Source organism: Equus asinus, chromosome 20 (assembly GCF_041296235.1).
Source record: "Equus asinus isolate D_3611 breed Donkey chromosome 20, EquAss-T2T_v2, whole genome shotgun sequence".
Lineage (NCBI taxonomy): Eukaryota > Metazoa > Chordata > Mammalia > Perissodactyla > Equidae > Equus > Equus asinus.
Window position 1 is genome coordinate 33849098 of NC_091809.1, and position 22950 is coordinate 33872047.

Sequence of the window (22950 nt, forward strand, 5' to 3'; positions counted from 1 at the left end):
GAGGAAGTGTAAGCAGGTGGTTTAAATAGTAGAATAGATGGACGTAAGATATGTTGATGGTAATAATTCACCTCTTCTACCAATATTTATTGAATTCCCACATATCAATCACTGTGCTAGACCCTAGGTATACAAAAGATTAATATTGACATTCATATCAGTAATACCACACAATAATAATGTTAGCCAACTTTCATTAAGCTCTTACTGTGTGCCAGTAATGATTCTAAACCACATATATATCACCTTCAGTACTCACAACACCCCATGAGATAAGCACAATTGTTATTTGCTTTTTACAGATAAGGCAATTTAGACATAGAGTAACTTGTCCCAGGAACAGAGTGAGTAAAGGGAGGCTTGGAACCCAGGCAGGATGGCTCCAGAGAGTACACTCTGAACCAACCCAGTAGGCTGCCTCTCCTAATAAGATAGTCTTTGGCTCAAAGACATTATCCAGTAGAGAGAGAGAGATGAGTAGTTGTTTTCAAAACCCTGAGATAGTGCTACAGAAGCAGTCAGAGGCTGGCTGCCGAAGGTCAGGAAAGCTAACAGTCTTGGTGGGGACAACGGCCTTGAGTATGAGCTGGAAAGTGTGAGACCTTTATGACTGAAGAGGTGGAAGGAATAGGAATAGAGGTAACAGTTAGACCTAATAGTAGGAACTAGGAGGAATAGGGACTGAGAAGTTAGGAAGGCCAGCGTTGATCTTTCTCTTACTATTAATTTCTTTATTTTATTTCTTTATTTTTTTATTTTTAAAGATGTTGTTTTTCCTTTTTCTCCCAAAGCCCCTGAGTACATAGGTGTGTATTTTTAGTTGTGGATCCTTCTAGTTGTGGCATATGGGATGCCACCTCAGCATGGCCTGATGAGTGGTGCCATGTCTGTGCCCAGGATTCGAACCAGCGAAACCCTGGGCCGCCAAAGCAGAACACACGAACTTAACCACTCGGCCATGGGGCTGGCCCCAAATTTTATTTTATTTTTTTGAGGAAGATTAGCCCTGAGCTAACGTCTGCCACCAATCCTCCTCTTTTTGCTGAGGAAGACTGGCCCTGAGCTAACATCCATGCCCATCTTCTTCTATTTTATGTGGGATGCCTGCCACAGCATGGCTTGACAAGCAGTGCTTCGGTCCACATCCGCTATCCGAACCGGCAAACCCTGGGCGCCGAAGTGGAACATGCGAACTTAATCACTGTGCCATGGGGACAGCCCCTTAATTTCTTTTTTTGAGTCCGTCTCTGTTGTGATTGATCTTTGGCTATATATGTAGATTTGGTATGGAATCAGGCTCAAACTCTACCATTTAGTTATTTTTACAATCTGTTCTCTTAAATATTGGTGGTCCTGGGGAGGCTGAATCTAGTTTCCGGTCAGGGAAAGGCTCCTGCTCATGGTAAATACCAGTAGAATCCTGTAAATAGACTGACGTTTATACTAAGTTTAATTCTGTAAGAGAAATGTGGAATGATGCAGATAACCATGGTAATAATAGTATGAGCTAGCATTCTAATGTGAGGAAAGATTCTAGAATGGAAATTTTTTATTAGGGAAAAAATTTAAAATGTACAAAAATAGAATGGTATAACGAACACCCCCATACCCATTATTAGCTTCAACAGCTTCGACTCAAGGCCAGTCTCGTCTAGTCTGTACCCTCCTGTCATTCTCTCCCAGCCTTCCAACTGTATAACAATCCATAGCATTTCATCCGTAAATATTTTATATCTCTAAAACCAAAGGAATATTTTTTTAAAAACAGAACTCCAGTACCATTATCACACCTAAAAAGTAAATGACAGTAATTCTTTAATACTATCAAATATCCAGTCAGTGTTCATATTTCCGAGATTGTCTCCTAAATGTTTAATGGGTTTGTTCAAATTGGGTTCCAAATAAAGGCCATACATTGCAACTGATTATGTTTTTTGAGTTTCTTTTTTTTTAAATTTAAATTTAAATTTTTTTAATGAAGATTAGCCCTGAGCTAACATCCTCCACCAATCCTCCTCTTTTTGCTGAGGGAGATTGGCCCTGAGCTAACATTTGTGCCCATGTTCCTCTATTTTATATGTGGGACACCTGCCACAGCATGGCTTGATAGGTGGTGTGTAAGTCCGTGCCCAGGATCTGAACTGGAAAACCCCGGGCTGCTGAAGCGGAGTGCGCAAACTTAACTGCTATGCCACCAGGCCGACCCCTCTTTTTTTTTTTTTTTTTTTTCCTGAGGAAGATTTGCCCTGAGCTAACATCTACTGCCAATCTTCCTCTTTTTATATATGAGCAGCCACTACAGCATGGCCACTGACAGGCAAGTGGTGTAGGTCTGCGCCTGGGAACAGAACCTGGGCTGCCAAAGTGGAGCATGCTGAACTTAACCACTAGGCAACCAGGACTGGCCCATGAGTTTCTTTTAATATATGTGTTCTCTCTCTCTCTTTTCAGTTGCTATTTATGTATTGAAGAAACTGGGTCATTTGTGCTGTAGAATTTCCCACAGTCTTGATTTTGCTGTTGGCATCCCTATATTATCATTTAAGATGCTTTTTCCTGTCCCTTTTATTTCCTGTAGACTGGCAATTAGATCTACAGGCTTGATCAGATTCAGGTTCTCACCGCCCCCCCCCCCCCCCGCCCCCCAGACACTCACAGCTGTGGTGTGCACTCCCATCAGGAGGGACATAATGTTTGCTTGTGTCTCTTTTTCCTTTGCTCCACTCTTTCATTACGGATTGCATAGTTGTCATATTCTGACTCTATCAGTCTTTATTCACTAATTAGCTAGAAGACTTTAACTACCAGGTTGCTCTGAGGCACAGTTTGTGCAGGAATGGCAGGATAAATGCTTTAAATATCTGGTTCATCCCCTTTATTTACCACTTGTCAAAACAATGACTTGTTTCCTGGTATTATTCAAGGTGATCCATGAGAGGTGTGTGTGTCCTAGTGTCATTATATACTCAGGAATTTCAACACATTTGGCGAGTTTCAAACCATTGCAGTTATAATTCTCTTTGAGGCTCAGATTATACTGTCTTTGGCTAATGGGAGTGTCTTCAAATTGGCGCCTGTATCTTTTCCACACGTCCCTGTCATCTTTTATAGCATCTCGCATGCTGGTATGACACTATGTTCTGGGCTCATCTTATATATTTTCTGCCTCAGGTCTGGAATCAGCCATTTTCCCAAAAAGCTCTGGTCCCTTTTAGTAGAAAATATTATTTAGAGACTATCAACTGGGTGCTAGAGAGAACTTTGTTTTTAATTTGCTTTAATAATACTGATGGTGAAATAAAATTTAAGTTGTGATTGCTAGGCAGGAGTGGACACATTGTGCTACTAATTCACATCTGAATATAAAAGATAAAAATACTGAGCTAACATGTAAATCTTTGTAGTTTATCTTAAGGTTTTAAAAAATTGTTGCATATTTGTCTTTAATATTCAGAAGCCACATTTGAGGGAGATGTGTTGTTTCCAGTATTTGGTAACTCTCTACTAACCTCATATAATTAATTCTTATCAGAGATGCTTTCACTGCATCAAAAAGTCATATCATCGTAAGATTCTCACAGCAAGCAAATCCATGGAAAATGTCTCAGTGGGGAATGTGATCACTGGTTAGGTATTTGTTTCTACAACTTGTATGAAAGTCTGAGACCACTGGACTATGAATATTTCCTGTTTTTCAGCATCCGAGATTCAAATGATGACACTTCCCCCAGGTCAGTTTGTGATTACAGATAGTGGTGTGGCAACTCCTGTCACCACTGGTCAAGTGAAGGCCGTTACTCCGGTAAGCTGTGCTGCTCAGGAGCGTTTTCCTGTTCACCATACTGCCCCACCCTCCCTGCCCTATCTTCTACTCCTCAACTCTCCAAATCTGAGTTGGAAGTACCTTCTCTGTATTCCCATAACACTTTGTGGTGCTAGATTATAACCCTTATTACAGTTTATCTTAATTATTGGTTTACTGTCTATCTTTTCCCAGTAGACAGTGAACTCCTGGGTCTCTTTATCCTCAGTGCCTTGCACAGGTGGCTGGGCTATAGCAAATGATCAATAAATATCTATTTAATTAATAACTGAATGAACCTCCTAGATCCATATACATATAGATTTGTAATTGATCACCTTTTTATATGCTTCTTGGAAAATATATGAATCTTCATGACTATTGGTCCTTAACTGGTTTGGGAGAAAATAATATAATGAATCTATTATGGAGCTCTTTTAAACTATTTTAAACAATTCACCCACCCCAGGGTGAAAACCCTTGCCATAAATTATCTTGTTATATTTAGGTCAGGCAGGTCAATGTAGATTGCATCTGCCCCCTCTGTGTTTATCGTCACTGGTTTGTTCTGGCCTGCCTCTAAGTTGTTAGAAGTGGGTACGTTTAAATTAAGAAAAATACTCTTAAGTGGCGAGGGATAGTGGGATGTTCCCAGGGGAAGATCACTTGTTTCCCAAGAGGCTTCAAAGAGGAGCAGGATAGTCTAGTGGCCTCAAAAACTTGATTTTTTATTTTTCAAAGCATACTAAAAGCTCACTCGTTTCTTGGCACACAAACACACATTAACTAGACTTAGGAGAGATGTATAAATCCAGAGTAACACTTTGTCAATGAAAACAATAACTAATGTAAAATGGAATAGTCTTGGCATGATCAGTGGAATTTTTGCTCCCTGTTGGACCCATTAACTCTCCCTATTTTTTGGCCAGGAACTCATTTGGGAATCTGCTTATAGCCAATGATGGTTCCCGTCCCCCTGCCACAATATATATACGCACAAATTTAATGTACATTTTCAGGGGTTTGTACATGCTCTGAAACCTATCTATGGACTGCCCAGGGGTCCATGGACCCTAGGTAGAGAACCAGCCCCTCCTGTTAGAGAAAGACCCATATGAGAAACCACATCATAATCAGAAAGTTGCCTGATGAGTGTGGACTCAGAACATGTGGCCCTGGATAGATCCCATGGGTATTTAGCTATGGCTTCTTTCTGGACAGTGCTTGGAAAGGCTACTGTCTGAGTTTTCCTCTGTGGCTTCTCTTTTTCTCAGCCTATGTAGCTGACCAATCCTTTTTCTGACACATTCTTTCTTTAAAAATGTTAACATAAGGAAATAGCTAGCTGCCGGTCTGTGAAGAAGTTTTCACAATCAGAGGCAAAATGAGGAAAAATAGGACAATGTATGTTTTCATAAAGCTAAATTTATTCTGTGTAAGGGATTTATTCTAAGGTTGTGCTCTTCCTAGGCTTTTGAGTGTTAAAATGTCTCTCATTTGAGAAAGACGAACTCTATATGACTCCACTCATAGGTGGAAGTTAGTATATTGATAAGGAGATCAGATCGATGGTTACCAGGGAAAAGGGGGGGTGGGGGGAGGGCACAAAGGGGGAAGTGGTGTACGCACAACATGACTAACAAAAATGTACAACTGAAATCTCACAAGGTTGTAATCTATCATAACATTAATAAAAAAAAAAGTCTCTCATTTGACAGTAGCATTTTAAAAATGACTTTACTTGACAAAATAAAATTTGGGATCATTTATGATTACTTTTAATTTTGCTGGTCTTTGAAATTCTGAAGTCTGGGAACCACTGATTTTGACTGCCTTTCTTGGGGGCCATTCTGCTTCCTTAAGGAGACTTCAAAGATCTCTTCTTTGATCCATTTTATATTAATCTTAAACATTAATTGACAGATGGCAATGTTATTTTATGAATTTCTAAATTCTTAAGAGCAGTGCAATAGTACATGTTTCCTTTCCTACGTAAATTACCATCATGACGCAAATTTCTATACCTAAAGTTCTTTACTCTTATCATTTGGTAGAACTAAGGTGCTCCCTTAAATTACCTCTGTAGTCTTATTATTGTGATTGATCCATCCTCTCTGAAGGACATAGGTAAAGCATCTCCCATAGGTGCCTTTTTTGGTGTCCCCTGGTAACATTTCTTTGCATATTCCTTCCCCCTCACCCCAAGAACCCCCACCTCAGACTTCTAAAGATCCTTTTTCTGCTCTAGGGTCATTATGTGTTATCAGAAAGTCAACCAGAATTGGAGGAAAAGCAAGCTTCTGCTCTCTCCGGGGGAGTCCAGGTTCAGACAACTGCACACAGTGACTTGGACCCCCAGACCACCAGCCAACAGCAGCCCACACAGTACATCATTACAACCACCACCAACGGGAACGGAAGCAGTGAAGTGCATATCACTAAACCTTAACTTCTGTCCTTGAGCTAGAATGGAGCAGTCACATCATGTGTTTTCTCATTCATACGTCCAAAAGCTTCTGACAATTAGAACTCTTTTTAAGATTTATCCTTCATCAAGAGTTTGGAAACCACAGTTTTGACACTCATACATACACTGGGACTTATTTTATCAAGGTCATATTTACCAAACTGACTCTTCAGACCTTAGGAGTTTCTGCCACAGAGTGGAGGTCTTCCAGGGGAAAGTAGATTTCAAGATGGAGAAAATTTGCCTTGCTCTTGAGTTGGTTTTTTAACACATTGTTAAGCCTTACTTTTCCTTTGTGGAAATATTATGTGGTGTTTTGTGTTTGTACCAAAGGTGGAGAAAGGATGTGCCAAGTCCACGGCCACTAGACTTCTTAATTCCAAGCCATGGCACCAAAGGAGACGAGGCATTTTATGGGCATGTTTAGATCAGAACTGCTTCATCTTGTGAGTTTGTGTTTTCAGTAATTTAACAAAGGGAGCCTATTGAATATGAAAATAACAATGATGAAACAAAGGTTTGACAGTGATGTTCTGAAAGAACAGCTGTCATCTAAATTTTTCTTATTGCTGATTTAAAAAAAAAATCACCTTTTTTGGAAATCTGTTGTTGGGCTATTGGTAGTGCTTTCCATAGATGCTAGCCATCAGCGGATTAGGCTAGAACCTCATGTTCTGACAGATCTGACTTTACTACTCCACAACGCTGGACTCCTCAGTAAGAGAAAAGGTTGCTTGATGTCAGCAGAATTTAAACTCCTACATTAAAGCATTGCCTCCTCTTCTCTGGTTGGGGTTATATTAAGGAGATATTGGTACCAATAAAAATCACTAAAGCAATTATATATATATATATATATATATATATATATATATATATATATATGTAAAGTTAAAAGCACTGAAACCTTGTCTTGCCTTGCAGGGGCCATTTATCATTCATTGGTAAAGGATGAATTCCTTGCTCTTACCAGGTGTACATTCAACTCTTGCTCACAGCATTCAGTGTATTTTAGTACTTCTAATACTGTCCTAAAATGAACATTCTTTAAGGTTGGATGAAAAGGTGGCCTTCTTTATTTCTTAATATTTTTAACTTAAACATAATGCAACTCATCTGGACCTTTTGGTAAGATGACCAACTTTACACTTAGGGGAAAAATAAAAATGTGGGGACCATTTATAATATGTTAAGGTAATTACAAGGAGTCTGGAAGAAATCCATATTTAAGAATATTACACTGTTAGTTGAGAGAGGAGAAAACATCTGCCTCAATGATAGTTTTCCTGAAGTGTGTGTTCCTGTTTAGAGTCTTGTTAGCTTATGAATTCAATGGGGAAAAATATTTCCTTTCTTTTTACTGTGCATTCCAGTTGTACACATAAAACATTACAGAAATCAGTATGTATTTTAACAACTTTTTGTGACGTGCTAACACATTTTTAGAGTAATTATTGCATGGTAGAATTTATCACTCCAGAACAGAAAGACCTAACTTCAGTTTCAAATGAAGTTAACTAATTTATTTTATTTACATTTCTGGGTAAAAACTGGTTCTATAAATTAAGAAGTATAGTCGCTTCTCTATGGTAAAGATATCTTTCTGAAAAGTAAACAATTCTGTTGAAATAACTTTACTAATATGTAGATTTTGCACTTTATTTTTGAGACCTCATTCATTTAGTTATCCTTGAAAATTTGGACACTAAAAGAACTTGAGAAAGTTACTTGGTAAATGTGTAGAAACTGAAAATGGACTCTGTCTTTGGTAACGAAGAGGTAACGTCAGTATTTTTAATAGAAAACATTGACCCTGAGTCACTGACTCTGGGTCCTAAAGTCCCATAATGTAATGACTGTAAATATCCTAGTGTCCAGTCTACAAAGACTTGCTAGGTGAAGAATATTAGACTTTCCTAAAGGTCCAGTTTAATTTTTATACCTTAAATTTGGCCCTATTTTGTCCTTTTTAATTTGAACCAACAAGGTACTCCCCCTCCCCTCAGGAATAACTTATTATCACTGAGTGGAATGTTCATTTTATGCCAGTTATTTCAAGTTTTAAAATACACAGAACAAAATATTGTGGAAGGACCTCTTTGTCTTTTTCCCATCTAAGTTTTTTTTTATTTGTCCTTATGTGGAATAAGTAAAACTAATTTGTCTATTATTCACCAGAGATGCAGGTGGCGGTCAAGCCAAACAACACTGTGTTAAGATCAGGTATCCTGCACATTCATTCCAAGGTAACAGATTTTCAAAAGGCCTTGGATTCAAAAAGATGTCAGATTATAAGCCATCTGAAGACCCAATTCGGAAAAAATGTGTGTAGCTAATGTTTATATTGTGGTCTCTCTTAAGACACATTGGCACTGTAGACTTCGATCAGTGCATTTGAAAATTCTGGAGTAGGTTACATATAGATTTTACATTTTTATTGTTTAATTTGTGCCCACATAAATAGATATTTCATCATGTAAGATTCCTGTTATTCTGGAAAAACCTATTGTTTTGATCTTGAATTATTTTCTGATTTGGAATTATCCTTTCAAAAAACTCTTAAGATGTCTAGGGCTAAAAAGCACTTCATGAGATGCTAAAGATGACCCACAGGTTGAAAATGTTACCCTATCCTGTTATTTAAATGTGAACATTTATTGTACATTCAGTGAGTTATAGTGTTAATAGTGTTGTGCTACTCAGCAGGTGTAAAAATTAATAAATATTTTTTTTAATAAACATCTTCCTTGTTAGTGTGTGTGAAGCTGCAAGAGTACTGAGATCGTTAATTTTTTTTTTTTTTTTTTTTTTAATATTACAACAGCGCTTTGACTCTTTGGTTCACTCTGGTCTGGTCAGAAACCCAACGTAAGGTCCCCTGCCCTTTTCCTTGTTGGTTTCTAATTCAAGGATGTCCCAACCTGCTAACAGGAGCTGAGGGCAGGCGTGCACCGAGCGGGGGAGCGGAGATTGGGCCTTATTTGGAACCACCATTTTTCAACAAGGGAGGAACTTTAGTTTGGCCCGCCAGCTTCTCTGACTTATTTCCGTCCAGTTGAGAGAACTGAGGATGCTCTCTGCCCGACCTGTGGGAGTAGCGGTGAAACAGGTAGTCTGAAGCCGTTCTAAATAAAACCCGGAAAGGAGAAAGGGACCTAGATTCTTAACAAGAGGAACGTTAACGAGTTTCATTTAAAATGTATTGCTTCTATGTGTGTACTTCCCGGACGTCGAGGGCCCGGGGACGGGAGGGAGAAATGGGGACACGCCGGGCGCAGAGGCTCGGGCCCGCGTTCTCCTCACTGAAACTCGAAAAACCGCGGTTTCCCAAACTGTAGAATGGGAGCTAACAGTGCATGGCGCACACAGCTGTAGTACAAAGACAGTGGATACAAAGTGCTTAGCACAGGGTATGCTCTCTGCAGACTAGCTAATAAACTGCATTCACTTACTCCTGGGCTCTGGAGCCTCAATTCTTGGCCAGGCAAAGACTACTGACACCGTCTCCGCCTTGCGGAAGTTCCTAAACCAGGTGAGACCAAGAAGCCAAGTGAACACGGCGTCCCAAGGTCCTGCCGTGCAGGCTCCCGCCGCCCCAAGCCCCGCCCCCGAAGCCCCGCCCCGAAGCCCCGCCCCGAAGCCCGCCCCCAGCACGCCCCGCGCAGCCCCGCCCCGCGCAGCCCCGCCCCGCGCAGCCCCCCTCTCCCCCCCCCCCCCCGCGCAGCTCCGCCCCCGGCACGCTCCAGGCCCCGCCCCGCGCAGCCCCGCCTCTTCCGCCGCCCTTAGGCCGGAGCGTGCACGCACCGAGACGCCTTGCGGGAGCGAGCGCGTGCCGGAGCCGGCGGGCCGAGGATAGCAGCTGGTTGGGAGACTCGCGCCAGTGGCTCAGGTTGGGGCGGCGAAAGGGTTAAAGTGTTGCCACAGAGTGGAGGGAGGGAGCGGCTGGGTCTCCGAGGGTCGTTGCTTCTCTGCGCATGGGGCAGGGGAGCGGGTGTCTTCGGAGCCGGGCAGCCCGGGTGGGTGGGGGTTAGGGTTAGGCAAGATGTGGGGGCGGGGCGTGGCGCCCCGGTGCAGTTTAGAGGGGCGGGAGCTGGGCCGTGGGCTTGGGCGAGGTTGACTGGGGAGGGGTTTGCAGCCGAGGTGACGGATTTGGAGCCAGTGGTTGCTCCGGAAGGAGCCAAGGGTTTAGCTTCTGCATTGGGAAGGGTCCAGGAGGGAGCGTTAGTCCAGGTACAGAAGAAAGGCCTTCGGGAGAGGTCTTACTTGTCTAGGAAAGACGTCCAGGACGCCACAGACTTAGAAACTTGGCTTCCGGGGTTGCAAGCCTCTGGCAGCTGCTTGCTTTTTGTATTTTGAGATCCTTATTCAGAATAGTAGCAGGGCAAAGGTTGCCACTCGAATAGATTAAATTTAGCTACACATCCACCGTAATTGAAGAAACTTGTGAGCGAGTTGTGACATAGAGGTGATCCTCCTAAGAGTCAGGTAGAACACTGGCTCTGCAGCTGTTAACCTGTTCTATGTCAATCCTGTTAAGAGGACTTTATTCTAAGCTTCGGGTTGCTTCTACATATCTTCTTTTGCTATTTTAAAGTTTTGTTGAACGCATATGCCCTGTGCTTTCTCACCCGCTTCAGTTATTTAGGTGCCAAGAATGTTCAGGATGTTGTAATTCACCGTATGCTGAAAGGTGTTGGGGCACAGTTGCTTGGGGACGTCGCAGCTGCTTTGTCTGACACTAATCTTTCTGTAGTATCTTTACATAGATCTGAAATCTCTTCAAGATAACTTGAAATAATTTGTGGGAAGGTACTTATTTTAGTAGTAGTATTATAGGTCTGCTCTTTATCATGTGAGAGTTTTGGAATAAGTTGTTTAGTACTACATTATATGACTATGTTAAGTCGTGTGAACTGCCATCCATCTGGAAATTATTCATTGCAGGATTCCAGGATTGGGAATAACAGTAGAGAGGACCTGGTCCAACTACCCTTCATTTTATAGATAAGGAAATTGATACCTGGTGAGGTAAGATTTACCTGAGGTTGCTAAGGTTAGGCTAGAAGGTTGATGTTTGGACTGTTAGCCCATTTGGTAGGAATAGGAGAGAGAGAATGGACTTAGCAGATGTTTGTAGAGTGAGTTGAGTTCAGTCTCCGTGTGGTCCTGTTAGCTTTGTTCACTCCTGTGGCCTTACCGTTACACCTCATTCCAGCCGTCAGCCTTATGAGATGCTCTCTGAAAATGTTCTAGTATGTACTTCTCTAAAGGTGGCCAGCAGTGTTCAGTTATTACAGGAAGGAGAAAAATAGCATTACATTTCCATATTTATTAATGTCAGATGGACCAGCAAAAGGCAGATTGGCTGCTGACTTTACTGGCTGTCGTGGTCAGGTGCTTGGAGCCTCTGGAGTTTGTGTGGACTAATAAAGTCGTATTAAGATGCTCCCTTTCCATAATTTGAGTTGAGAGTTTATATAGGAGGTATTGTGTGTATAGTGTTGAGAATATGAGCTTGCAATGGGCAGACCTGAGTTTCAGTCCTACCTCTGGGGTTGGGCAAGTTGCTCATCTACTTTGATCCTCCGTTTTAATATCTGTAGAATAGATATAATAACCCCATCTTGCACAGTTGTAAGAGTTAAATGAGGTATATGAAAGGCCTGGCACTTGATAGGCCCCCATTAAATAACTTATTGTTACTCTCTGAGCTTTACTGGCCTGTGTGGATTTTCACTGAATTTTTTTTTTTGTCTGTGTGAAAGAACAACAAAGAATTGCTAAAGAAAAAAAAAAGTCAATTGTTAAAGAAATTATGTTGGAGAGATTATTGGCCTGAGAAGTCTAAATTATGGTCTCTGATCTGTTTGTCATTTAATCTGGGTCTCATTTCGCTTGTGTATAATGAAGGTATAAGAAATTCTATAAATTTGAGAGTTACTGTAGAAGCATTCTGAGTAATAAGAAATCTACTAGATAAGATTTGAAAATTCAAATGGGATGCAGTGGTTGGAAGGGAAGGAGAAGAGCTGTTTAGCTGTAATAAGGATGTAAGGATAAGGTAGAAAAATGGATTTGAGACTGAATATTTTCTGGGCCAGAATATTTTGTGAAGGAGCATTAGTGTCAATCAGATCCCTGCGATTTCTGCCTTCTTGAGGTCTGACTGCATATATTTGTCCAGATTACCTGTGGAATATAAGCAATGGATTCCTTGGACCATATGCTGACGGATCCCCTGGAACTGGGTCCATGTGGAGATGGCCATGGCACACGTATTATGGAGGACTGCCTCCTGGGGGGCACCAGGGTTAGTCTGCCCGAGGACCTTCTGGAGGATGTAAGTAGTAATCTCATCACCATCGTTTCCTTTCTCTCAGGTTCCCCATAGCCACTATTCTAAACCTTTTGCACAGTGTGCAAGTTTTCAGTCTTTTGTGTTCCCTTCTGTTTCATTTTCTACATTGCAGCCAGAGTGATCGCTGTCTTCTTTTTTTTTTATAACTGTGAAGTCTGTTTAATGTTCTGATTAAGGAAGAAATTATAAGTGACATTCTGCATGTTTAATAACATGTCAAAATAACTTGATAATATGATAGAAACCCTGTTTTGAACAAGTTTAAACAATTAACAAGTTTATATTTTAAGAGCAGAATTATGTATGTGTTTATGTTAAAATAGTTACCTCTCTTGTGAATCATGAAGCAAAACCCAAATGCATTGTCTGTCCATGAGGTAACCCTCTAGTCTATTAATAGGACAGGCTCTGGGATAAGATATCAGTGTGCTTACGACCACTTTCACAGGCAGGCGGGGTAATCATCATCATCATTAAGGTGGCCGCCATTTATTAAGTGCTTATTATGTGCAAGGCACTAGGTATGCTTAGACATGTATTTATCATGTTTATTTTGTCATATTTCAAACATCTAGACAGGTGTAGAATATCATATAGCAAACATCTGTGTATGATCTGCTTTTACGAGGTAATCTCAGTTAGTTATATTTGGTTTACATTTTTCTTTCATATTATGCCACGCGTTGTAGGTAAAGGCAGCAATTTGCCCTTATCTTATTCCCTCTCCCACCTGAAGTAACAATACTGAAGTTGGTTTACAGTCAGGTGCCACGTGACAACATGTCGCTCAGCTATGGGCCGCATAGACGATGGTGGTCCCGTAAGATTATAATGGAGCTGGAAAATTCCTATTGCCTAGTGACGTCATGACCACATAACGCAGTGCGTTCCCGTGTTTGTGGTGATGCTGGTGTAAACACACCTACTGTGCTGCCAGTCATAGGTGAGGCCGGCTCCAGTGTGTGATTGCCCCTGCACACCTTCCAGTGGGACAGGCTGTGGAGGAGAAGACAGAGATACTGATGATCCTGATGCTGTGTAGGCCCAGGCTAGGGTGTGTGTGTCTTAGTTTTTAACAAAGAAGTTTAAGAAGTCAAAAAACCCCAAACTTTTAAAAATAGAAAAAAGCTTATACAGTAAGGATATAAAGAAAGAAGATATTTTTGTACAGCCGTGCGGTGTGTTTATGTTTTAAGCTAAGTGTTATTACAAAAGTCAAAAAGCTGAAAAATTAAAAAGTTTATAAAGTAAAAAAATTACGGTAAGGTACGGTTTACTTATTATTAAAGAAAGAAAAATATTTTTTACAAATTTATTGTCGCCTAAATACACGGTGTTTATGAAGTCTACAGTAGTGTAATGTCCTAGGCCTTCACATTCTCTCACCACTCACTCGCCGACTCACCCAGAGCCGCTTTCACTCCTGCGAGTTCCATTCACGGTGAGTTCCATGTACAAGTGTACCATTTTTTATCTTTTATGCTGTATTTTTTCTGTATCTCTGTTTAGATACGTTTAGATACACAAATACCGTTGTGTTACAGTCAGCCTAAAGCATTCAGTACAGTACATGCTGTACGGGTTTGCAGCCTAAGAGCAATAAGGTACACAGTACAGCCTAGGTGTGTAGTAGGCTATACCATCTAGGTTTGTGTAAGTGCCCTCTGCGATGTTCGCACAACAGTGAAATTGCCTGACGACACGTTTCTCAGGATGTATCCCTGTTGTTAAGTGATGCATGACTTTATAGCCTTCCTGTCCATGTTTTCTTTGCATACCCTTTCAAGTAAATCTCTGTATGTCAGCAGACGCTTGTTTATTGAGTAGCTACTTTATGCCAGACACTGAGATGTTAGGAATAAAGTGGTGTGCAAGAACAGGTTTTGCAGGGGAAAATCTTGGACGGTGAGCCTGAGGTGCTTTGGTACATGCATGCAGAGATGCTTAATAGGTGGTTGGATTTCTGGGTTGTCTCCTGTGTAAACCCTTTAGTTGGCTCTCCATTGTCCTTAGGATAAAGTCACAAGTTCTTAACATGTTTAGGTTTCTTGCTCCTCTCTCTACTGTCTACTGCTTCCTCTCTCCCTCCCTGTCCTTGTGCTAGCCAAACATTGCCTGCACATTTTTTTTAATTAAAAAAAGTGAAATGTATCACATATAAGAACAGTATATAAAATGCATATATATGCAATTTAAGCAGTAATAAAACACCCACGTGGCCACCACTTAGGTTAAGAAATGGATTGCTACGAATACCACTCACTCCCTTCCCCGCCGTGTACCCCTCCCCATCTCATCCCTCTCCATTCCCCCCACAGGTAACTGCTGTCCTTTTCTTTTTTTAATTTTTCTTTTGTTTTTATGATTTTGCTCTGTGGATTTTTAACCCTCCTACCTCAACATCTTTTTTGCTTTCCTTATCCCCTTATGTCTTAAATGTCCCTTTCTCTGATAGGCATTCTCTGAAACCTTACGTCTGGGACGTGGGCTTCTCCTTTGTGCTCATACGTAAACTTCTTCAGTTGCTTGTTTAGTTGTCCCCCTCTGGATAATTTCTATACCAGTCTAGCTTAGTACCTAGCGTAGAGAAGCTGTCCAGTTTGTAGTTGTTGAGTTGAAATGAGCTCTGTCCTGCTGCTTCTCACTCTCACAGCTTCTCTCCTCTCGTGTTAACTTTCTTCTGCCACTTATTTCAAGCTGAATTCAGATGTCCACCATAATGTCCTTTGTGGGCAGAAACGGTTTCCAAATGCGATCCTCTCTCCTGAGATCGTTTTCCTCTAGATGGTTATTTACTGTCGGGTGTAAGATAGTGGTTTGTATATAGTCTTCACTCGTCTTGAAAATTGAGTAAAGATCAGTGAAATTTTAGGTTTGTTTAAAAAACTTAGAATTGGATGATAGTGGTGGTTGCACAACAATGTGAATGTACTTAATGCCACTGAACTGTACACTTAAAAATGGGTAAAGTGGTAAATTTTATGTTATGGATATTTTACCACTCACACACAAAAAACTTAAAAACTTATTTTCTCTTGTTTGCTCTTCTCCTGCTTTTCCTAATTCTCCTAGCCCGAGATATTCTTTGATGTAGTCAGCCTCTCCACATGGCGGGAAGTATTGAGTGACTCTCAGCGTGAACACCTCCAGCGGTTTCTGCCTCACTTTCCTGAAGACAGTATTGAGCAGCAAAGTCAGCTCATCCTGGCGCTGTTCAGTGGGGAGAACTTCCGCTTCGGGAACCCTCTTCACATCGCCCAGAAGCTTTTCCGAGGTGCGTGGCTCAGCGTTCTCTTTCTGAGAGCACTGAAGGGTGGCAACACATTTATGTGAATACTTTCTTTGTTTTATTCTACTTATTTTCATGTACCGATACTGACTCAGCAGAGAGTGGTTTTATGCAACATTTTGCTGCCTAGACCATTCTTTTTTTTAATAATTTTTTTTTTGCTGAGGAAAATTTGCCCTAAGCTAACATATGTGCCAGTCTTCCTCTACTTTGCGTGTGGGTCTCTGCCACAGCATGGCTGATGAGTGGTGTAGGTCTGCACCTGAGATATGAACCTGTGAACCCAGGCTGCTCAAGCAGAGTGTGTGGAACTTTACCCACAGGGCTGGCCCTTTAAATTTTTTGACTTACATAGAAAATATGTAAATCATAAATGTATTGCTCAGTGATTTATTATAATGTGAACTTAACCGTGTAACTGCCATCCAGATCAAGAAATAAAATGTTACTAGCATCCTTTATGAGTAATCTTTAAAAATTTTAAAACAGCTTGCCATTTGCTTTATCACATGTATGTATGTGTGTATGTATATGTGTGTCATATACATACATAAACAGAAAAATATACACAAAAAATACACACAGACTTTTTTCTCAGAAAACATGACACTTCACTGCCAAGCATTTCACCATGTATGTATCTCTTAATAAAAATTTTCTCCCACATAATCACATCCAAGAAATTTTACATTGAGCAAATAATATAAAATATCCCATATTCAGATTTTCTCAGTTGTTCCCAAAATGTCCTTTGTAGTTATCTTTGAAATCCAGGATCCATTCAAGGTTCACGCATTGTGTTTGGATCTCATGTTTCTTAGCTCCTTGAATCTAGGCCTCTCTGCCTTTTGGTTATTTTTTTTTAAAGATTGGTACCTGAGCTAACATCTGTTGCCAGTCTTCTTTTTTTTCTTCTTCTTATTCTCCTCCCCAAAGCCCCCCAGTATGTAGTTGTATATTCTAGTTGTTGGTCCTTCTGGTTGTGCTGTCTGGGGCGCCGTCTCAGCATGGCCTGATAAGTGGTGTCATGTGCGCGCCCAGGATCCAAACCAGTGAAACCCTGGGCCGCTGAAGCGGAGCGCGCTAACTTAACCGCCTGGCCATGGGGCTGGCCCTGGCTCTCTGCCATTTTTTTCCCCTTTGTCTTTCAAAACACTGACATTTTTGAAGAGCCCAGGACACTTGAATTGTAAAATGTCCTGCTTTCTGGGGAATTCTCTTGTTTCCTCATGGTTAGATTTGGGTTAAACATTTTTACCAAGAATACTATCTGGGAAATGTTCTCTCTTTCTTTCTTGTTTTTTTTTTGAGGAAGATTAGCCCTGAGCTAACATTTGCTGCCAGTCCTCCTCTTTTTGCTGAGGAAGACTGGCCCTGAGCTAACATCTGTGCCCATCTTCCTCTACTTTATATGTGGGACGCCTGCCACAGCATGGCTTGCCAGGCAAGTGCCATGTCCGCACCTGGGATCCGAACCGGCGAATCCCAGGCTGCCAAAGTGGAACGTGCAAACTTAACCGCTGCGCCACCAGGCCAGCCCCAAAATGTTCTTTCTTTACCACCGTCACCTCAGGAGGCGCGTGGTAATGCCGTGTTTGATCACATGGTTGAGTGGTGTCTGCCAGGCCTCTTGATTGCAAGGGTACCTTTCTTCCTTCATAATGAAGAAGCAATCTGTGGAATCATACTTGGGAACCGTTGATTATCTTATTTCCCAAAAGCCTTTGTTTTACTCAGTGGTTTTAGCATCCATTGATGATCCTTGCCTGAACCTGTCATTACATTGGGGATTGTAAAATGGTTTGGGGCCACTCTTAAGTCACAGCTCCCTCTCTGTCCTATGAGAGGAGCAGAGGAAGCCTCTTCCCCTCGCCTTCTGAGGTGACTTTGCTTTGGCGGGAGGCCCTGAAAGGACAGCGCATCTCCTTCAGTTTTGTTAAACTGGACAGCTTGACAGCTGCAGAAAACTGGAGAGAACAGGCTTATAATTTCAAACAATGTCTTAAGGATTTAAAATTAGCATTCTCTCCTTTGGTGGATTATTAGTTTAAAGAGAAATTCCCCTTTGTGGTTGGCAAAGGTTTATGTCACTGAAGCTGGGGACCTCAGATGGAGTAAACTGGTAGAGTATGGTTGGTTTTAGAGGGATTGTGTCAGGGATCTTATATAATGTTAGCACTGTCTGCTGTGCTGTGTTTCCCCCCAAAGCAATGTGATAGTCTGGTAAGAATACAAAGACTGTCAAGGCAGGAATTTCTGCATTTTTCACTCCGACCAGTGTCATATTTCAGTTCTAGGTGCTGAAGTCATTGCATTACCATGACTGTTGTCATCAGTCTTGACTCAGCTAAAATTGCTTTTCCGTATTCTTTTCCCTTTGGTTATCTTTCCTGATTCTGTTTGAAATAGTCACCTTTTCCTTAAGTTTCGAATGCTTATCAAACTCCCTTGCCTCCTATTTCATAAAGGAAAGGGTCATCCATCATAAACTCCCAACTTCCCACTTCTGGCCTTCACCCCAGCTTACTGGATTCATTTACCTTCTGACCTACTTTACTTGTCTCAGGGGAAGAAGGGTTTTTTCCCTCCTGTTTAAGATTAGCCTCTGGTCTTGATCCTTTTCATCCTTTACCTCCGCTGGGACCTTGTTTCTCAGTTGACCGTCCTCTCTGTCCTGTGTATGCACTCCACTTGACTCTTTGTCTGTCTGTGGATGTGTTCAGGGATCTCATACTAAGAAAAGGCTTGAACCATCTGCCCCCTTTACTGTCCTCTGTCATTTTCCTGTATCTCCAGACTTCTTGAAAGGTGTCCATGGCTGTCTCTTTCAGTCATTCCACCCTGTTCACTGGGGCTATTCCCTTATTACTTCACGAGACTGCTCTCGCTAATGCCACTAGTGACTTTTTTTTTCCCTTCAATTTTATTTTAAATTTCAAACCTACAGAAAAGTTACTAGAATTTGTCATGGATGCCCATATACTCTTCACCAGGGTCACCAGCTATTAACATTTTGCCACATTTGCTCTCTCATCACTACTGTATTTATTATTACTATTATTATCCTTCTTTTTGATGAACCATTTGAGGTTATTGCAGGCAGAGCAAATTTTTCAGCGTTAATCTCTGAACAACAAGAACATTCTCTTACGTAACTACAAATGATCAAATACAGAAATATAGAAAAACAGAAGTTTTCTGTATTTGAATATAAAATGTAACATTGACACAGTGCTGTCTAATTTAAAGTCGATATTCTATCTCACCAGTCTTTTCCTGCTTCATGTCTCTTCACTGAGCATGTAATGTCCAAACCAGCAGGTGCTTTTTAGTTCTCTTCTTGACCCGTCTGCAGCGTGTCATGCCGTGACCACCTCCTCTTCCGGGAGCATTTCCCCCTTGCCTCAGGGCCTCTTCCCTGTCCTGGCTGTCCTCCTGTCCCTGACACCCGCCCCCCCCGCCCCATTTCCTTTGTAACCCCTCTTGCACTCATTGCTCCCGTCCCGTGCCTGTCCTGTAGGTTCCACTCTTCCCTCTGCACTTATCTGCTTTCCCTCACCATCTCTTTGCTGATGACTGTTGCCTGGGCTGCTGCAGCGGCAGCCTCCACACGCTACTGGAATGAGCGTCTTAAAACTTCACTTTTCAGAATGTTTACCAGTTGCCTTCAGTTGGAATAAAATTCATTGCCTACAAGGTTCTCTGTGACCTGGCCCGTGCCCACTTACCACCTTCACCTAGTACCGTTCTCTCCTGTTTCATTGCTGTCGAGCCCAGTGCTGGCCAACAGAAAGAGTACATGAACCACACATTCAATTTTAAATTTTGCAGTAGCCGTATTAAGAATAGTAAAAGCAGTTAAATTAATTTTAATAATATATTTTAATTTATTAATAATTAATAACTTTAATATTTTCTTTAATTCGGTATACCCAAAATATTATTTTGACAGAGGTGTAGTAACAGTAATGGCTGTTAAAAAGTGGGGAAACTAAAGACAGAAGGAACATAACTTCAAAGGAGTACAGAGGCAGAGAAGCCGACTGTTAGTCCGGTTTCTGTGTATCAAACAACATCAGTAGCGTTAAACTCTTGGCTCATTTCTTGAAGGTCAAATTTCCTCTTTTCCTACAATAGGTGGTGTAACACCATGGTTAAAAGCTTGGACTCTGGAGCTGGACTCCAGACCTGATTTCCTCTTTTATTAGCTATGTGACCTTGGGCAAGTTAGTTAACTTCTCTGTGCCTCAGTGTCTTCATCTGTACAGAGAGGATTTAGTAGTACCTTCTTTATGGGGTTGTTGTGAAGATTAAATGAGTTAATATATGCAAGGATAGTGGCAGTTACATGTCAGGTACTGTTTTAAGTGTTTGCTGTTATTAGGGTGGTTGGGAAAAAAAGAGATACCCCTTGTACTTGGACCCTTATTTTAGCTTTCTGAGGTTAGCTTCTTGCTCTTCCCCTCTCGGTTCTCATCATAGCCTGCCTGTTCAGATCTAATATGGAGAAACAGACCTCTCCTAGACTCCTGCTCTCAGGCAGTGATACCAGTTGCTCCTGTCTGGTGACCTAGGGACCATGCTCAGTTGAGCTCTCCGTTGTTCCTCTTCTTGCCCCAGTAGCTGGATTGTCAGCAGGTCTCATCTTTCTCACCCAAAATACGTCTCGGGTCTCTCTACTTCCATTCATTTAACCTCTATTTACTAATCAGCTAATATGTGCCAGACGTTCGTCGAGGTTCTGGAGATGTGGTGGTGGTCTTACAGTCTCTCTTTCTTGCTCATTTTTTTTTAAAGATTGGCACCTGAGCTAACAACTGTTGCCAATCTTTTTTTTTTTCTGCTTTTTCTCCCCAAATCCCCCCTGTACATAGTTGTATATTCTAGTTGTAGGTCCTTCTAGTTGTGGCATGTGGGATGCCACCTCAGTGTGGCCTGATGAACGGTGCCACGTCCATGCCCAGGATCCAAACCAGTGAAACTCCGAGGGCTGCCGGAGTGGAGCGCCCGAACTTAACCATTCGGCCACGGGGCCGGCCCCTCTCTCTCGTTTTTTTTTTAATAGCATGATCCTGTTCCATTTTTTTTTTAATTGAAGTATAGTTGACATATAATATTGTATTAGTTTCAGGTGTACAATATAGTGATTTGACGTTTATTTACATTCCAAGATGATCATCCTGATAAGACCTGTAACTGTCTGTCATCATGCAAAGTTGTTATAATACTGTGGACTGTGTTGCCTGTGCTGTGCATTACATCCCCGTGACTTATTTTTTGACTGGGAGTTTGTACCTCTTAATCCCCTTCACTTGTTTTGCCCTTCCACCCCCACTCCCCTTCCCTCTGGGAACCATTCATTTGTTCTTTGTATCTATGAGTCCATTTCTGTTTTGTTTTATTTGTTTTGTTTTTTAGATTCTACGTATAAGTGCAGTCTTACAGCATTTGTCTTTCTCTGTCTGACTTACTTCACTTAGCATAATACTCTCTATATCCATTCATGTTGTCACAAATGGGAGTACTTCATTCTTTTTTATGGCTGAGTAATATTCCATATCTTGGCTGCTGAAAATGGGGGTGCATATATCTTTTTGAATTAGTGTTTTCATTTTCTTTGGGTAAATACCCAGAAGTGAAATTACTGGATCATGTGATAGTTCTATTTTTAATTTTTTGAGGAACTTCCATAGTGTTTTCCACAGTGGTTGTGCCAATTTATGCTCCTACCAACTGTGCACGAGAGTTCCCTTTTCTCCACATTCTTGCCAATACTTGTGATTTCTTGTCTTTTTGATAATAGCCATTCTGACAGTTGTGAAGTGAAATCTCATTTGGGTTTTGCATTTCCCTGATGGGTAGTGATGTTGAGAATCTTTTCATATACCTGTTGGCTATCTGTATGTCTTCTTTGGAAAAATGTGTGTTTAGATCCTCTGCCCATTTTTAAATCAGATTATTTGTTTTTTTGATGTATGAGTTTTTTATATATTTTTGATATTAACCCTTTATTGGAGATATTGTTTGCAAATATATTTTGCCATTCTGTTAGATTGTCTTTTTGTTGATGGTTTCCTTCACTGTGCAAAAGCTTTTTAGTTTTATATAGTTCCATTTGTTTATTTTTGCTTTTGTTCCCTTTGCCTAAGGAGACGTATCCAAAAAAATAATGCTAAAACTGATGTCAGAGAGTTTACTGCCTATCTTTTCTTCTAGGAGTTTATAATTTCAGGTCTTACATTTAAGTGTTTAATCCATTTTGAGTTTATTTTTGTATATGGTGTAAGACAGTGGTCCAGTTTCATTCTTTTGCATGTATCTGTCCAGTTTTCCCAACACGATTTATTGACGAGACCATCTTTTCCCCATTGTGTGTTCTTGCCTCCTTTGTTGTAGATTAATTCACCACGTATGTGTGAGTTTATTTCTGGGCTCTCTGTTCTATCCCATTGACTCACGTGTCTGTTTCTGTGCCAGCAACGTGCTGTTTTGATTACTTAGTTTTGTAGTCCAGTTTGAAATCAGGGAGTGTCACACTTCCAACTTTATTCTTCTGTCTCAAGATTCCTTTGGGCTATTCAGGGTCTTTTGTGGTTCCACGCAAATTTTAGGATTATTTGTTTTCTGTGAAAAATGCCATTAATATTATAATAGGGATTGCATTGAATCTGTAGGTTGCTTTGGTTAGTATGGACATTTTAACAGTATTAATTCTTGCAGTCCGTGAGCACAGTGTATCTTTTTGTTTATTTGTGTCGTCTTCAGTTTCTCTCGTCAGTGTCATGCAGGTGTCAGTACAGATCTTTCACCTCCTTGGTTAAATTTATTCCCAGGTCTTTTATTCTTTTTGCTGTAATTGTAAAAGGGATTGTTTTCTTAATTTCTTTTTCTGATAGTTGGTTTTAGTGTATAGAAACACAAGTGATTTCTGTATATTTATTTTGTATCCTGCAACTTCACTGAATTCATTTATTCTGATAGTTTTTTGGTGGAGATTTTAGAGTTTTCTGTATATAGCATCATGTCATCTGCAA

General features: G+C 40.9%; 2 protein-coding genes across 12 annotated transcripts in view; both read left to right on the top strand.

Annotated features, from left to right (window-relative positions):
• The window catches only part of PRDM10 (PR/SET domain 10), an 88562-nt gene extending 81512 nt beyond the window's left edge, over positions 1-7050 (top strand). For both annotated transcript variants that reach the window (XM_014858514.3, XM_070489917.1), the window contains exons 21-22: positions 3699-3802; positions 6051-7050. In XM_014858514.3, the coding sequence (XP_014714000.1) occupies positions 3699-3802; positions 6051-6251 (305 nt within the window). In that variant the 3' untranslated portion in view covers positions 6252-7050. The remainder of the gene's footprint in view (positions 1-3698; positions 3803-6050) is intronic.
• Positions 7051-10003: 2953 nt separating this feature from the next.
• Positions 10004-22950, top strand: part of NFRKB (nuclear factor related to kappaB binding protein) — a 40426-nt gene continuing 27479 nt past the window's right edge. For 5 of the 10 annotated variants that reach the window (XM_070489921.1, XM_070489919.1, XM_070489924.1 and 2 more), the window contains exons 1-3: positions 10020-10158; positions 12454-12609; positions 15700-15901. In XM_070489921.1, coding sequence (XP_070346022.1) covers positions 12475-12609; positions 15700-15901 — 337 coding nt within the window. In that variant the 5' untranslated portion in view covers positions 10020-10158; positions 12454-12474. Of the gene's footprint in view, positions 10159-11213; positions 11298-12453; positions 12610-15699; positions 15902-22950 lie in introns of all 10 variants that reach the window. The other 5 variants (XM_044751691.2, XM_070489923.1, XM_070489918.1 and 2 more) reach the window with 3 other exon arrangements.